This window comes from Eumetopias jubatus, unplaced genomic scaffold (assembly GCF_037043125.1).
Source record: "Eumetopias jubatus isolate StellerSeaLion01/CBP00866 unplaced genomic scaffold, mEumJub1_p1.0 scaffold_5, whole genome shotgun sequence".
Classification (NCBI taxonomy): Eukaryota; Metazoa; Chordata; class Mammalia; order Carnivora; family Otariidae; genus Eumetopias; species Eumetopias jubatus.
The window spans coordinates 108,384,625-108,402,464 of record NW_028274811.1 but is presented as its reverse complement, the minus strand read 5'-3'; the positions used below and the strand labels follow the sequence as shown (position 1 = coordinate 108,402,464).

At 48.1% G+C, this 17,840-nt stretch overlaps 1 protein-coding gene across 3 annotated transcripts in view; it reads left to right on the top strand.

Moving 5' to 3' along the window:
• Positions 1-16,265: 16,265 nt before the first annotated feature.
• LARP1 (La ribonucleoprotein 1, translational regulator) overlaps positions 16,266-17,840 on the top strand; it is a 51,929-nt gene continuing 50,354 nt past the window's right edge. For all 3 annotated transcript variants that reach the window (XM_028106534.2, XM_088023489.1, XM_028106533.2), the window contains exon 1: positions 16,266-17,154. In XM_028106534.2, coding sequence (XP_027962335.1) covers positions 16,713-17,154 — 442 coding nt within the window. In that variant the 5' untranslated portion in view covers positions 16,266-16,712. The remainder of the gene's footprint in view (positions 17,155-17,840) is intronic.

Genomic DNA, 17,840 nt, shown 5'->3' with positions numbered 1-17,840 from the left:
CTTTTCAATTTGGGAAATATAGTACAATTTATATATCTATTCTATTGATGGGTATTCAGGTTGTTTCCAGTTTGGGGCTGTTTTGAAAAGTGCTGCTTGCACATGCCTTTGGGTGAACATGGGTACGTTCACATTTCTTTTGGTTATTCTTATAATTAATGGGTTATGGAGCACTCTCATAGTATATTAAAACTTAAAAAATCAAGTTGGCTCAGTCAGTTAAGCATCTGACTCTTGCCTCAGCTCAGGTCTTAATCTAAGGGTTGTGGGTTCAAGCTCTGCATTGGCCTCCATGTTCCATTAAAAAAAAACTTTATAAAAATCAAAATATAAAATGACACACATAGATTAACAACCATGAGAAAGGGGGAAAAAACCAAAAATCTATGCATAGAGTAAAAAGATATTGGAAGAGAAAAATAAAATGTTGACATAGCTTATGGGTAAAGGAAATAGGAGTGATTTTTACCTCTCAATATTCTGTCTTTCCAAATAATTGTAAAATGACCATATATTACTTTTATAGTCAAAGAAACGTTTAGTCCATTTGATCTCCAAAGTCTTGCTCAAATGCCACCTCCTTCCCAGTAGCCTCACCATGGCCATATTCCTGTAGCCAGCCAATGTCTTACTTCATTTTTATACTCTGGAGCAAAACCACTTTGCAGTAGGAGCACAATACCTTACCTAGAGAAGGTGCTCTCAAAATATCTGACCCTTTCCCTACAGTCACAGAAATTTCAACACCAGCTCACATTTCTCAAAAGAGCACCCCAGCTTGCCAGTAAGAGAGGCAGGAATATGAATCCACATGACTGTCTCCATTTTCAGCTTGAAAACACCCAACACATGGGGCACCTGTGTGGCTCAGTCGTTAAGCATCTGCCTTCGGCTCAGGTCATGATCCCAGAGTCCTGGGATCAAGCCCCACATCAGGCTCCCTGCTCTGCAGGAAGCCTGCTTCTCCCTCTACCAGTCCCCCTGCTTGTGTTCCCTCTTTCACTATGTCTCTCTCTGTCAAATAAATAAAATCTTTAAAGAAAAAAAAGAAAACACCCCACACACAAAGATTTTAAGCAATAGGCTTGCTGCTGCTGGGCAAATCACTGGTAGGGGCATTCTAAACAGCTCAAGCAGGAAAGAGGAATCTGGTGCAAAACATATGATCTATTAAGTATATTCTGAACAGAGCAAAAAGGCAGGGGTGGAGATTAAGAAAAAAGCAAAAATATGGAAACCTCAGCTTTGCATTACCAGCTGTGTAACTTTGAGCAAGTTAATTTACCTCTTTGAACTCCAGTCCCCTCTCTATCACGTGGGAGGGATGGGAATGGACCAATTTCCAGGATGGCAAATAGGGTTTGACTCTGATTAGGTGGTGGTAGCTGCCTGGAGTGCTATGTTGAGAAAGATTCTAAGGAAAAGTCCAGGCTTAGTAAAAAAGAGTGCTGTGATAGATTAATAATTTCCACCACGAGCAGGGTATTTGAAATTGGTCTTATGTTTATTACATACTTATTTGTCTTTTTTGAACAAACTGCTTGTCAAGATCCTTTCCAGCCCTATGTTCAGCGTTCCCGAGTTTAGATCGATTTATGTGTCTGGTGGGCCCCATATTCATCCCATAGGCAATTCTCTTAATTCCAAAGGCAAAGGAATTTTAATTATCTTCTAAAACTCTAGACTTCGGGGTGCCTGGATGGCTCAGTCAGTTAAGAATCCGACTCTTGATTTTGGGTCAGGTCATAATCTCAGGGTTGTGAGATCAAGCCCCATGTTGGGCTCCACGCTGGGCAAGGAGTCTGCTTAAGATTCTCTCTCTCCCTCTGCCCCTCCCCATCCCCCGTACTCTCTCTCTCTAAAAAAATTAAAATGAGTAAAAAATAAAACTATAGATTTTGTCTCCAACAATATATGTGATATATATTTAAACAATTTGTAAGACTCTCAGAGAGCCTTAGAGATGAAAATGTTTGAATACAATGTGTTAATTACATAATCATAATCATTCTTTTGAAATCATATTATTACAATTCCCATCTTTGACAGCCTTTCTTTCCTGTCTGCCCATTGCCCTCCTCAGGTTGAAGCTGGTCTTGAGAGGGGTGTGTGTGTCCTGCTTGGTTGTAAAGGGTAGTGGAGTTAGTATCTACATGAATAAGGTGAATGTCCTGGATACAGTCCCACAATCTCAAACCACTCAATCCCCAGGATTGGCTCATTCATTTGCTTTTTCGTGGACCCATCTGGAATGTAATGTGGCTTGGGATTTCTGGCGGGAGGTTGACCTTTGCCTTATCTGAGAAACAAATATCCTACAACCATCAGGAGAGTGGTAGGGATGCTGACTGGACAATGTAAATAACACATAAATTGTATGTTCATGACTGCTGAAGGGACCCATGCACAGGATGCCAGGTGAGTACATAATGTGTGTCTAGCAGAATAGCCAGGCTATCAGAAACACAGGCTTTGGGATCAGACTGCTGTGGGTTTCAACACAGCCCTGATGTTTATAAAGGAGTTTGTACCAGCTACTTAACCTCTGCTTCCTCATCTGCAGAATGGGTTTAATAGTGGTAACTACTCTGAAGGGTGATTGTATGAAATAATTCATGAAAAGCCCAAGTGTTGAGCACAGATTAAGTTTGCCCTACATAGGAAATATTACTATTGCTATTGTTTTCTTAAAATTATTAGCAGTGATTTCTAATTATATATACCATAAAACCTCAGGAATGTGAGTTTCTCTTATGTAAATTTTGTGGACATAAAGATGGGCTGGAATGGGATGAAGTTTTTGTTATTGTTTTAGTAAGGAACAAAATGCTTCCTTAAAGTTAGAAAATACAAATGGTAAAAAGAACAAAATCAGTACTCAGAAGTAGTCATTGTTAATCATTTGGTGTATATTCTTATGATAATAATGACTATATAGTAGAATGGAAAGGGACATTTGACAAAAATAGGATCACACTGAACAGGCTGTTTTATAACCAGCAGTTTTTCAGTGAGTAATGGGAGGTCTACAGGCAAATGTATTGGTTTCTTGTTTATTTGTTGTAATAACAGACGTCTGACATAAAATTTACCATTTTAAAGTGTATAGTTCAGTAGTGTGATATATTCACATTGTTGTAAAACAGATCTCCAGAGCTTTTCCATCTTGCAAATCTGAAACTCTATACCCATGGAACAACTCCCTCCTCCCTGTTTCCCCAGCCCCAGTACCCACCAGGCTACTTTCTGTTTCTGTGAATATGACTATTTTATCATTATTTTTGTTCAGTGCCTATGCCCAACATGGAGCTCAAACTCACAACCCCGGGATCAAGAGTCTCATGCTCCACCAATTGAGCCAGCCAAGCGCCCCTGAATTTGACTACGTTAGATAGCTCATATAAATGGAATCACACCTATCTGTTGTTTTGTGACTGGCTTCCTTCATTTAGCAGGGGGTCCTCAAGGTTCATCCATGTGGCAGAACTTCCTTCCTTTTTCAGGCTGAAAAATACTCTTTTGTAGGTAAACACCGTATTTGTGTGTCCATTCATCCATTGCTGGACACATGGGTTGTGTCCACCTCGGGGCCATTTTGAATACGGCTGCTATGGACATGGGTGTACAAACATCTCTTCAAGGCGCTCCTTTCAATCCCTTTGGATAAATACCCAAAAGTGGAATTGCTGGGTCATATAGTAACTCTATTTTTAATTTTTCGAGAAAGCTACATACTGTTTTCCATAGCAATCACACCATTTTGCATTCCCACCAGCAGTGCACAAGGGCTCCAATTTCTCCACATCCTCACCAACACTTGTCCTTCCTCCCTTCTCCCTTCCTCCCTCCCTCCCTCCCTTCCTTGATAGTAGCCATCCAAAGGGGTGTGAGGTGAACAAATGTATCATTTGAATACAGCTCTAGGAAAAATGTTTCAAGTCCTCAAAAGAACAAACCCTTTGGACACTGAGCAGCCTGGAATCTTCCTTTTTATACAGAAACAACTAACAAACTGTTCTGAAACATATCAGATCTAATCTCATTAAACATGTTCTGCTTTGTGGATTAACCTCCTCCAGCTCCATCACTCCACATTTTAGGTTGTTTACTTATTAAAAGATAGTTGCTAGTTTTGTCACATTGCGGCAGGTCAACCGAGGCTACTTGGTTTGTCCTCAGAAACCAGGCTGCCTCCGAACAGTCTCTCTTCAGTGTCCTCCAGCTGTTTATCTCCTACTCCTTCCTTGGTTCCCCATCATAGCCCTCACTTCTTGAATGAGGGGTTCTCCATTGTGCCAGCTTTTTCCAGCCCTGCTCCAACCCCTTCCCCTCAGCCCTGCCCCTCAGAGGCCCCGAAATTCTCCTGACTTAACTCACATGCTGGGTCCCAGGTTCCCTCAGATCCTTGTCCCCAGCTTCAGGCCCTCTGTTAACTTGCTCCAGCACCTGCTCAGGGAGGTCCGTGTGCGTGCGTGCGTGCGTGCGTGTGCGTGCGTGTGTGGTGCGGTACCAAAAACTACCATTCCCTTAGCAGTCTTGGTTCCCACTTGTGCCTCTCCCCACACCCCATATCCTCCTTTTGTAGAGCTACATTCTTTCAGTCACAGCCTGCCCCCTACACGGCAGCCGGCCTCTCATCTGGACCTTCTGAAGCAGCAGCAGGCTGTTAACAATGCTTGCAGAAACACCAGCTAAGAGACCATGCTGCTCCAGCTGAAGGGTTTAATTTTGCCCTAATGCTGGCCTTAGACACCGACTCCCTCATGAAATAGGACTCTTCCACACCATGTTATCAATTTTAAAAATTGAGGGCGCCTGGGTGGCTCAGTTGGTTAAGCGACTGCCTTCGGCTCAGGTCATGATCCTAGAGTCCCTGGATCGAGTCCCGCGTCGGGCTCCCTGCTTAGCGGGGAATCTGCTTCTCCCTCTGACCCTCCCCCCTCTCATGTGCTCTCTCTCTCTCTCTCTCACTCTCTCTGAAATAAATAAATAAAATCTTTAAAAAAATTTTTAAAAAATTGAGTTAAATTTAACCCCAAATACTGTTCAGGTTTTAAGTGTATGGTTCAATGAGGATTTGGGTTGTTTTTTTTTTTAAGATTTTATTTCTAAGTAATCTTTACACCCAAAGCAGCGCCTGAATCCCAACCCTGAGATCAAGAGTCACATGCTCCACCTACCATGCCAGCTAGGCACCCCCAGTTCAATGAGTTTTGACAAATATGAACCCCCGTGAATTACAAGATTTTGATACACAATCAGCTAATTTAGAGAAATCGCAAGATTCTGTAGAACTGTTGGAAGGAGTATGGGGTTTGGCGTCAAGAGACCTGGTTACCTGGTCAAGCCTCTGCCATGAACCAGCTGTGTGACTTTGGGCAAGTACCTTCCCTTCTCTGAGCCTCTGTTTCTGATCTATACAGTAAGACCAATTCTAGGGGGCTTCTTCCCGCTGTAGGCCCACATGACATGACAGGTGTTGAAAGAGGTCATACCAGACTTCCTGAAATTATGCAGAGCTGCTGTGTCCTTGCCTACATTTGCAAAGTGAGTGCACCCCACCTGGATCCTTCCAATGAGATTCTGGAAGAAGAGAAACTGAAGAAATAATAATTACAATAATAAACAAAGAGGTCAGAAATCTGCCAAACCGAGCCCTGCATCCTATAGGAATGTACCAAATGCTTATAAATAAATCCTTCTCAAATTTGTTTGCTCCAGTGCATTAATGAAGGAAGATTCTAAAGGGATTAGCTTCGAATTCACAACAAGTATCAAAAACACACTGTTTGCCAAATAGGTTGAGTTTAGCTAATTTTGCTGTTTGGGAGCTAATGTGCCTTGCTAAAAGACGAAAGTGCTCTCCTAGAACATAAGACAAATCCCTCACATCCACAGAGCATTTTTTCACTTCCCAAAGCCTTCGTGTTTATTTCTCCTTTGACCTATACATCAGTTCTGCGACAGGAAGCAGGACAAGGGTTATTCTCTTTCCCTTTTTCAGGTGAGGTCCCAAAGCCTGGAACAATACAGTAAATATTCTCATAATTACCAGTGAGTCCAACCCTCTGGATTCCCAGCCCTGTGTCTTTGGACTGGGCCCCACTGTCTCTTTTGCAAAAAAAATCCACCAACCCCAAGAACAGAGTCCAAGAAGATCTGAAAACAATAATAACAAGGAGAACTCTCATAGGTAGCAGTTAATAGAAACAGACATTTATCACCTTTACACTAGGTATTAATGTTTATAATTTTCCCAACAGCCCAACGAGGGTTGTCCCTATTTTGCAGAAGATGAATGGAGGCACAGAGACAGTTCGTGGCTTGCTCAAGCTCACACAGCAAGGAGGTGCCAGAGCTAGGATTCTGCCCGGGGCCAGTCAAGGCCCAGACTTTTTGCCCCTATGCTACACTGCCTCATGTTCCACCATGCTGCTGAAAGGGCTTCCTAAAACTGTTCATTGGTGAGATGAGCGGCCCTAAGAGTCGGCGAGGGCCCTGTTCCCAGCACTTCAAGTGGAATCCGCGTGATCATGATCACTACTGAGCAAGGTTTAGAGGGCAGTTACGGCCAGGCCAAGGGTCCCGGAGGGTCCCTTCTACCCAGAGATTATAGGATTTGTTGAACACTCCCAAAGAGTCCAGTCTTTCCTATCACGACAGTGACAAGTCTTCTTGGCCCCTGAGTTTCCAGACAACATCCTCTCCCATGTGGCTGTGCAGGGATCATCCTGGAAATCTGACAGCATTGTTCCCAGCCCAGGGACTGGGGAGGAGGGACAGCAAACATGAAATTACAGGGTGTCTGCCACCTGATTAAAGCAGCGTGCTGTGTGCAGTGCGGTGGCAATGCAACATACCAGGCTCACTCCTGGGCCCAGGGCCCAGATATTAGTCACAGAACCACAGTCAGAACTGCAGAGGTTCTCAGCAGCACCTCATTCAAGCACTGCTTTTCACACGTGGGGAGACAGAGGCCCAGAGAGGGGAAGCGACTTGCCAGAGGCCACATAGCATCTGTTCAACCAAATATTAAGTGCCTACCAGGTGAAGCACTCTACTTGGGACAGGGAATTCAGGGTGAACAAAATAACCACAAGCTCCAGTCCCACGGAGTTTATACATTATTGGAGAAAATGGGCAAAAGGAGATAGGCACATAAAGTCAGAGATTGTGATCTGTGGTTTGAAGAACATGGAGTACTTCAGCCAAGTCAGTCGAGGGTGGTCTCTCTGAGAAGGGGGTGCAGCTTAAGCTGAGGCTTGAAGGATGGGAAGTGTATGGTGTTTGTGTGTGTGTGTTGGGGGCCATGTGGTCTAGGCCACGGGAACTGTGCCCTAGAGCCCCCAGGCTGGGGAGAGCTCCATATGTTTGAGAAGCTGGTGCTGGGCAAGGGCAGGGGAGGGGAGCAGAGACGGGGAGTCAGAGGTGGATGGAGTCTGGAGCACGTGGGTTCTTGTGGGCTGAGGTGACAGGTATGGAGTTTATTCCTGCTGTGTTACAGAGTCGCCGGAGGGTCTCTTGCAGGAGAGTGGCAGGCATGCCGGCACATTTCCTGCTTTCCTTGGTTGAGGGGCCCCCTGGGAGCCCCACCACCCTAGGGGCTGGCAGAAAACACATCAGGCAGTGCTACTCAAAATGAGCCTGGCTATTCCTCGTCTTTATCTCCTGATCTCTGTGCACTTTCTCCACATTAAGTAATGAGGCCACTCACATAATTTGAGGTTCTCTCTTCCTACCATGTGTTGCAGATCTAGAAACTCAAGTGCTGTGGGACCCCGTGGGAATTGGCAAACCTCTCTGATCAAGTGACTGTTGCTGGGACACGTAGCCAGGCAGCGTCATCAGCTTGCCCTGGCCTTTTCCCACCTCATTCCTGTGACCAGCACTCCTCCTCTTTGTCAGAGAGGTAGGAAATGTGAGTAACTGAGGCACCTGGACGCCTGGGTGGCTCAGTTGGTTAAGTGACTGCCTGTGGCTTGGGTCATGATCCTGGAGTCCCTGCTCAGCAGGGAGTCTGCTTCTCCCTCTCCCTCTCCCTGCTGCTCCCCCTGCTTGTGCTCTCTCTTTCAAATAAATCAGTAAAATGTTAGAAACTGCTATCAAGACTGCCAGAATACGAAGAACCTTCCTGAACATTCAGACTCCTTTTTTTTAAACGGAAAACTGAAGTCCAGAGAAGAAAAGAGACTTTTCTAGGTTCCATAGGAAGTAGCAGCAGAGCCAGAACTGGGAGGCAGACCGCTTCCTACATCCCTTTGTCTGATACCACCCCAGCAGAAAGGGAGTCAGTGTTTCTCAAAGGGGGTTCCACAAATACCCAGCTCAGATTTGCTCTGTATTACATGAGTTTGGGGAATGCTCTCTTTCTGAGAGATTCACCGTGAATGGTAAAAACCCCGAGCTATCCCACAGCAAAACATTTATTTAACATTGCTTAAACCCAATGTCTTCCCAAATGGTTTGGTGACAGATTCCATCCTGGTGGACTATCTATTCACATTCTGGAGAATTTACCTTGGGAAGTGCCACCCTAAACAACAACAACAACCAAAAAAGCCTGTTACAGACCCTGCCATTATCCTTATTATTCTTGCTATTATCACTGAGGGCCAGAGCCCTAGTTCATACTTTGGCTCATGTGATCACATCTCTCTCCAGGTGCCTTGCACAGTGCTGGGTACCCAGGGATGATGACACAGATCAATTCATCAACAAACACTGACAAGGCGTATTGACTCTGGACCTCCTGAGTCACATGGCCTCATCTGAAATAAGGGGCAGCTTATTTCTTTTCTCTTCTTGACTAAGGGAAAAGCCTGGGGAAGCACTGCCAAGGAAATTCATCATCCCTGAAGGTCCCCACATGCTAAAGTAATCTTCTCCACCTCATACCCTCCCTTCCATTCTGGACAAAGCCCACTCCCTCATTCTAAATTTTGGCTCACGTACAGCCACCTGCAGGAGGGCTTCCCTGATTACCTCTCCCCTGCCCTTCTGGCCTATGTTCATCTTTAGTCTCCAGAATTTGTCTACACCATGTGTTGTATGACTGGGACCGTATGAGCCTATGCTCATGAGGGTAGTTGGCTGCTTGGCTGGGAGTAACAAACACCAGAGGAGGGCTTAGGCCTGACCCTCACGAGTGTGTGCTAGGCCCATCTAATCACACTTAAATTCGATTAAAAAAAATACAGTGTGGGCCAAACACACGCCTGTGGGCTGAAATTGGCCAGGAGGCTGACAGCTTGCGACAGCTAGAATATGACCTGGAGAGGGAAGGCTTTGCATTTGGAATAGCGGTCTGGGAGCTGCCATCAACTAGCATCAGGGTTCCAGATAAACACCTCATCTTTCTGAGAGTAGGTTTCCTCATCTCCAGATTAGGGTATCATTTGTTCTTCGTTTTGTGTGTGGGATTCGAAGAGTGTTTCTCTTGATTCTGTGCCAATGATAATAATAGCAAACGTTTATTCAGTGTGTACTATTTGTCAGGCACTGTTCTAAGCACTTTGCATGTATTTACTCACTTAATCCTCACAATAACCCTAAAGGTCAGCGCTGTTATCATCTCCATTTTACAGATGAGAAAACCGACACAGAGAGAGGCAAAGGAACTTTCTCAAAGGCATAATGAATTTTCTCAGGCAAGTATTTTCCTTTCACCATTTTATAGATGGAGGCAGTAAAGTTCAGAGAAGTGAAGTAACTTGCTTAACATCACACAGCTAGGAAGTAGGCAAACCTGAATCTGAACCTAACTCTTTTGACCTCAAACCATTTACCCTTTTTTTCCTGTGCTATAGGTAAAGGACAGGCAAGTGGTCTGTGATGAGAACACTGCTAGTGTACGGAGTTTTGTTCCCTGGGACAGAGAACATGTCTTGTCCTTTATTGTTTCCACTCTAGTCCCCAGGTCAGGGCCCTTCTGTTCTGGGAGCTCCGTACTTGTGACTGATGTCATGTTGTCAGGAAAATTGCCTTCTGCCTTCATTTTGGCTGCTAATTTCCAACTCTCTCCATGAACTTGGATGTTTCCAGACCCTGGAATGATTGAACGTGGTTGTCTGAGTTTGTCTGACTGGTGGGGCAGGGGGGTGGGGGGTTGCATTTCAAAGTGTGCTGTGTCTCCTGTGGGGTGGTAGAAGGGTCTGGAATGGGAGGGGTATGACCTGGGTTCTCACCTTGATTCTGTTGCCCCAGCATCCTGGAGCAATTAACTGAACTGGGAGCCTCAGTTCTTCAGCTGCCAACTGGGGACCATCACATCTGTCCTTCTCCATGAAAGTCCTTTGGGAAATGCAGTATAGCACAAACAGAAGGTGGGCAGCTGTGAAGTAAGGCAAACCATAGGTGCTCAATAGATGACATAACTTACTGTGGGAAGGGAATTTGCAATGATGTGGAGACAGTGCTCATAATACAGTGTTATGGTGGGGAAACAAAAAATAAAACTGCTGAATGTGCAATATGATCTCAATTATGTAAAATATACATAGAAAAGGGGTGCCTGGGTGGCTCAGTCGTTAAGCGTCTGCCTTCGGCTCAGGTCATGATCCCGGGCTCCTGGGATCGAGCCCCACATCGGGCTCCCTGCTCAGTGGGAAGCCTGCTTCTCCCTCTCCCACTCCCCCTGCTTGTGTTCCTGCTCTCGCTGTGTCTCTCTCTGTCAAATAAATAAATAAAATCTAAAAAAATATACATATATACACATAGAAAAAAGACTAGACGAAAATACACCTACATGTTGCCAGTAATTGCCCCTGGGCTGTGGGCTTATATGCGGGTTTTGCTTTGCTAGACTTAAAAATATTTTCTGTTTGTTAAAGTTAGCACATTTTATTTTCATATTTTATCATTTAAAAGTACATATATAATTTATGTATAATTAATATATTTATTACATATAACATATATTAAGTATATATAAAATTTAGCACTTGGCCCTTGATAGTGTCACTCTAGCTACCAAAACATTGATGTGATCAGGAATGATCTTGTAATCATTCATTCATTCATTTTTTTTTCCAGAAAATACATTGAGGGCCTGCTGTGCATTAGGTACCACTGGTGAGTGCAATAAGGGACACTAAGAAGAATGGGGTGCAATCCATACCTTTAAGAAACCTTATAATCTCGATGGAGAATAAGGCATACTCATAAGTAACCATAATTGAAGGCAGAAAGAAAGTAAAAAATACCATATGCTTTAGGGAAATTGCCACTAGGAGTTAAGAGTGGGGACAAATCTATTCTAGCTGTGGAAATTAAATAAGATTTCGTGAAGAAGTTGGCATTTTGTGCTGAGCCTTGAAGGACAAGTAGAATTCTGGACAAGTGGAAATGGAATGACATTACTGGCAATAATACATGTAATGAAAGGTAATATTTACTTACCACATACTATGTGCAGGCATAGTGCTATTAAATTACACACATTATCTCCTTTAAAGATCACTGAAGCTCTATGAGATAAGTAGTTTATTATCATTTCCAATTTACAAATGGGTAAACTGAGGCATAGAGAGACGTTAAATATTTGCGCAAAGGCACCAGATGGTTCAGCTGGGATTCGCACTCAGGACCTCGCTCTGAGCAGGAATGTCACAGTAAGAGGAATTCCATGAATTGAGGCAGGAAAGCATGGGGCCCACAGGGTGAGACCGGGAGCTTCCCGAAGGCAGGGAACCTGTGTATCTTGCTCACTTGTCTAAGTCCAGGGACTGGGCAGTGCCTGGCACATCATGGATGCTTAATAAATATTTGTTGAAGGAAAGAAACACCGAGTGGTCCCCTGCTGCTAGAATATAGGGTGTGGTAGAAGTGGCAGGACAGGGTGGGGTGTGAGTAGGGAGATTTTAGGCAGAGGCAGGGCTCATCAAAGTCCAGGAAAGAGTCAGAGAACTGGCTCAGGCAGTGTGGTAGGCTGCACTGCAGCGGGGAGAAGTTAGTGGGCAAGCTCATCCTGTGAGACCATTTGAGAAGTGCAGGCATGCCAGGGAGGGGAGCAGGGCTGGGGGAAGAGGGCAGTACCGAAGAGAAAGAGGCTGGGATGAGGCCGGTCTCTAACTCAAAATGGTGAATGTGTTAGAAGTTAAATTCTCTGTCTGACCACCTTCATTACAAACCCATTCTCCTCGTTTCCTAACCCCCTGGGGAAGCTGGGCTGCCTCTGAGCCTACTTCCTCATCTGTAAAAAGGGGATAATCACACTTACACAAAAGTGTTGCTCTGGGGGTTAACCAGGTCTCGTGGGAACAATTAGTATCCCCCCATCCTCACCCCACTGAACTATTACTCTTTGCACTGACTTCACAAGAAGAGGTCTAGGCTGAGCCTCCTCCCACGAACTGAAATAAATTTCTTGGCATGTGCCAAAGAACCCAAGAGTTTTCAGAGTTTGGAATAACACTCCCTGGCTGGCACAGTTCGTATTGGCCAAGGCCCCTCCCTTGCTAACCCCACCCACTCCTCCATGTCTGCCTAGAGGCCTCCTGCCCAGGAGCCCCTGATAACAGAAGATAAGTTATACAGCCCAAGTTCTTCCAGAAACACAAGTTCCTTTAGAAAATCAAACTGAAAGAGGAGTAAAACTGGACCTTTTATGTGTGCTCCCCACAAAAGAATGAAGTTTCATGGAAACTGTAGCTTTCACATCCATAAACCACATGGATGGAGAAACGGAAGCCCAGGAAGGCAGAGAGCCTGCCCAAAGTCATTCGGCAAAGCCGGGGATGGGCTGCAGTTTATCAATCAGGTCTCCCTGCTCTCCGGGGTCCCTTGGTCCCTGGGGTGACTTTCTCTTCTCTCTTCAGGAAGTTGTCAGCACTGGGGGCAAACAAAGCACATAATTAAATACAAATAGGTATTTGGACCCACTTGACAATTTTTAAGTTTGATTTTCTCACTCTGTGTTTCTGTTTTTAAACACATGTGTGTTGAAGCCCTGGGCACCACACAAGTTAGTTTGATCCCTGTCACTTTCTGCCCAAAGTAAATCTTGTCTTACCTCTTTTTTAGCCTGGGGTCACATATTGCTTAATTACTTGCCCTTCTCCCTGCCATTGGAGTTTGCTTTTTGGGGAGGCAAGATTCAACATTTTTAACATCTTTCCCAGGCCCATGTATTTGATGGTTTTTGTGTAATTACTTGTGGATTTAGCAATGGGAGGAAGAGAGTCAGGCCTTACAGGGTGGTGTGGGTAAGAACAAGGCCTAGGAAGTTACACTGCCCTTAAACAGGTCACTCTGATATTTAGCTGCTGCCTGTGACCCCAGGCACCCACCTTACTTTCTTTTTTAAAGATTTATTTATTTGTTTTAAAGAGAGAGCACGAGCGGGAGGGGGAGAAGGAGGAGAAGAGAGAATCTCAAGCCGACTCCATGCTGAGTGGGAGCCTGACACAGGGCTCAATCTCACAACCTTGAGATCATGACCCTGAGATTACTACCTGAGCCAAAAGCAAGAGTCGGACGCTTAAACCGCTGAGCCACCCAGGCATCCCAACCCACCTTCTTTCTTTTCTGAATTTCAGTGACCTTTTGTGATTGAAGAGTACAGCCACCGGGCCTCGCCATGCCAGGCACACAGTAGGGACTCAGTAGATATTTGTGGCAAGAATTAATACCTATCTCCTTGGGTTATTGTGCGAATTAAATGAGATAATGAATGTCAATTATTTCTCACAGAACCCAACATATAGTAGCTACTCAGTAAAAGCAGCTACTCATAACTGGTTTTGGTCATTATTAATATTTAGAACTGAATATAGAATGCCACAGTGGGTCAGGAATTTTAAAGACCTGAACTCAAATCCCGATTCCATCATTTTATGTAGAAAAATCTCCTGGATTTAGGATCAAGAAATGCAGGGGTGAGACCTGGCTCTGCCCTGAACTAGCTGTGTGACCTTGGTTAAGTAACTTCACTTCTCTGAACCTCACCGTCCTCATCTGCAAAACAAGGAAATTGAGTAATTGTTAAGATTCCTTTTTCCAGCTCTAACAGCCTCAGTTTAAGATGTAGTCTTTTCGTTTACTGTCTCTGGCCCCAGTTTGCCCATCTGTAAAATGGCACACTGGTGGTTAGGAGCCCCTTTCGGGGACAGAGCAGGCCCCGGGGAGATCCCAGTGTCCCTCCAGCCTCCAAACAGCAAGCTCAGAGGTGCTTGTTCAGCTCAGGCTGACTGCTGGGTAGTGTGAACAGGCTACTCATCCACAGAGTCCTGGTCCCCTCACAAGCTGCATGGGGGCACCTCTACCTTCTACCTCCAGTTACAGGTATATGGAACAGAATGACCAACAATGACCCTAATGGCCCTTATTAACAAAGTTCGGAGAGGGCTTAGTGTAAATTACCTCTTCAGGAAATACTCATCAGTAAGTACGATAAAAAATAGTGCATTTGAATGGCAAGGTGCAATAATTTACCTTCTGATTAAGGGCATATATAATACAATTATGAAGAATCCTGCTTAAATTCATTGAGATTCCTGTAATCATTAGTAACTTTCTTGGTACCTCTTTTGAGGCACTGGACTCCGTCTAATTTACACAGCACTTTGACTAACACTGTCTCACTTGACTCCTTACAAAAGCTGAGAAGGTAGAAGCAAGTCAGGCCTAATTTACTCCCATTTCACCACCAGGAAAGGGTACCCAGGGAAGAGGGGAATGCTGACCAAGGTGCAGAGGCTGAGTTGCAAGTTAGGGAAGAGCTGGGACTAGACATCAGATAGCCCGGCTGTCCCCAACAGTGCCTCTCCCCAGTAGTCATGGTTACAACCACTCTGCAACCAACCTTGTCCCCTGGGGCAGTTCCAAGAGGCTATTCAATAAGCCTCCTCCCATATCCAGCCCATCGAGTGTTCTAATTCTTGCCTTGGAGATGGCCAACATCCCAGGCTGTTAGGTCTGGAGCAGGTGGGATCACAGCCCGTCAGAGAGGCCAAGAATTCTCCAAGTGAAGTGTAGGACCGGCTAATCGGTAAGCACCCAAGGGGGCTTCTTAGACACGCAGGTTTCTAGGTCCCATCCCAGACATACTTAATTCCAAAATGTTTGGAATCTGCATTCAGTTTCCCTCATCATCCAAACTAAAGTAGCTGATGGAGTCTAACCTACCCCTGTAGTAGTTATTGTCTTCATAGATACTAGACAAGCACTTGTTTACCACTTTGTCTTTCTCCACCTTAGAGTGTAAATTCCATGACGATAGAGACCTTGTTGGCCTGATTGATTGCCAAACCCCGTCTTCTAGACCCCTGCAGGCCCCCACAGTACGAGGTTAATAAGAATTTATTGAATGTGCACCCAAGTTTGAAATCACTGTCCTACACAACTGGTTCATTTTACAATAGAGAAACTGAGGCCCACTGAGGAGACACTGCTGCAGTTGGTAAAGGGCAGAGCCAGGGCCAGGATAAAATCTCAGATCTCCAAGTCCCAATCCTGCATCGGTTTAACTCCGTCCAAAGCAATTCTTTAGAAAAAACGAAATGCACTTGAAAGAAAAAACATTTCCTGCCTATAAACACGCGGTTTCGGGGGCTTGGCCGGGCGGGGGGCTGTTGGTAATTCGGCTCCCACTTTGAAGGCATCCTTGTCCCCAAGGGTTAAGGGCCTGCCTTCGGGCCGCGCGTCGAACCCAACTCCGGGCAAAGTCCCAGCCAGGGCCCGCGGGGAGGAGCCAAGTACGGCCCGCGGAGGTGAGGGCGGCTCGCCCAAGGTCACCCAGGCGGCGCTCAGAGGGGCCAGGCCCAGGGGGCGCCAGGGAGCCGGCAGCATCGGTCCGTCCTCGAGGTGGATGGGCACCCCTATCCTTCACCCTGTAAATCAAGGGTGACATTAATGGCTCCTTCTCCCGAATTTGGCGCACCCAACCTAAAGAGCGCGAGCAGGCCCGGTCGGCCGCGTGGCCCGTTCCCATGTGCTCCACCTGCGGACGCTCTGACGCGCTGGCCCTTTAAGACACCTCCCCCTCTTCACCCACCCATCTCTCCTGCCCCCCTCATTGCCCTCCCTCCCGAATTGCATCAGGCACGTGCTCGCCCCCGTCCGGTCAGAGCACCCCTCACCCTCCAGCCCGGGAGGTGCTCCGAAGAATCGGAGGCGAGGGGCGGGGCGGGGCGAGGGGCGGGGCCGCGAGTCTGTGCGCGCGCGCTCCCGCCGCCTTCGCCCGCCCGCCCGTCGCCAAGGGCCGGCCTCGGCGGGCGCGTCCCCGCTGCGCCGTCCCCTCCCCTCGCCCGCCGCGTCGCGAGGCGCGCGCCCGCCCGCCGCCTGCCGCGGATCGCGTGGTCGCCTCGGCTCGCCGCGCCTCTCCCCCGTCCGTCCATATTGCTGCAGCTCCCGAGCCGGGAAGCCCGGGCCGCCCCGGCGGCGGGGGGGAGGGAGGGACTGGACGAGAAGCCTGCCAGGCTCGGGGTGGGGGCGCCTTGCGAGGAACGGGCGGGGGGGGACGCGCGCCGAGGAGGCCTGGACCGCAGAGTGGGGGGCCTTCCTACCCCCCCCCGCCCCGCCAGCGGGCCTCGGATCTACGGCGGCTGCATCCCACCGCGAGGGGGGCCGCGCCTAGCGTGAACCTCGACCCTTCTCCGCAGGGACTGGGGCCCAGCGCCCCGGAGGAAGGCGTCGCGGGTGCCCTGAAAGCCAAGTTCGAGGCGGGGGAGGCAGCCTCGGGCGCGCCCGGCTTCTCCGGGGGGGCGGGCGCGCAGATGGCCACTCAGGTGGAGCCGCTGCTGCCGGGGGGCGCCCCCCTCTTGCAGGCCGAAGAGCACGGGGGTCTAGTGAGGAAGAAGCCGCCGCCGCCGCCGCCCGAGGGCAAGGGCGAGCCCGGGCCGAACGACGTCGGAGGGGGGGAGCCGGACGGCGGCGCCCGGAGACCTCGGCCGCCCTGCGCCAAGCCACACAAGGAGGGCACCGGGCAGCTGGAGCGCGAGAGCCCGCGGCCGCCGCAGCCACCGGGCGCCGAGGGCCTGGCGGCCAGCGACGGGGAGGAGGGCGGCGGCGGTGAGCCGGGCGCTGGCGGAGGAGCGGCCGGAGCTGCGGGCGCCGGGCGCCGAGACTTCGTCGAGGCCCCTCCGCCCAAGGTGAACCCGTGGACTAAGAACGCGCTGCCGCCGGTCCTGGCCACGGTGAACGGACAGTCCCCTCCAGGTGGGTCTCCCTGTTTGCTCTCCTGGGTCCGGGGACCTCTTCCGGGGACTTGAGCGTCCCCTCCCCCAGCGGCCTTCAGGGCCCGGGGGTCCGCCACTGGTCGTGGTGACTCGGGATTTTTTTTTTTTTTTAATTGCCTTCTGGCTAATTTGGGTCGCCGTTCCCTCTCTCACACACTCGGGAAGCCGCCCCTGCCGGAGGGCCCAGCCCCCGGGAGCCCATGGCCACTGCCTGGGCCTCAGCGGTTAGTGGGCAACGGCGTGGTCCGGGCCTACCTCGCCAGGAGAGGGTGGGCGCTGGTTTCGGTGAAAAGAGCCCACCCCCCCCCTCCCGCGTGTTGGTGCCGAAGACGGTTTCTAGCCTAACCCTTTCTCGGGAAGCCCCTCTTCCCACCCCGCCCCACGTTCCCCGTTTTGGTAGCGTTGCGATCGTCCCCATGTTGTAAATGTTTAATGAGCATATGTCATGGGCAGCGAAGCGCCCGGTGATGAGTTCATACCGACCACACGGATTCGGGCTTTAAAAGTTAACAAGTTTTGTTCTTTGGTAGATGATATTAGGTGGTAGAATCGCCATTGGCGACGGGTTGAGGGGTCGGTTACGGGGAGAATGATAAGAGGAAACCCAGGGTGTCATTGAATTCGGTGGTTTCCCTTCCCGATCCCGGGGACCTTCCGCCTCGAGAG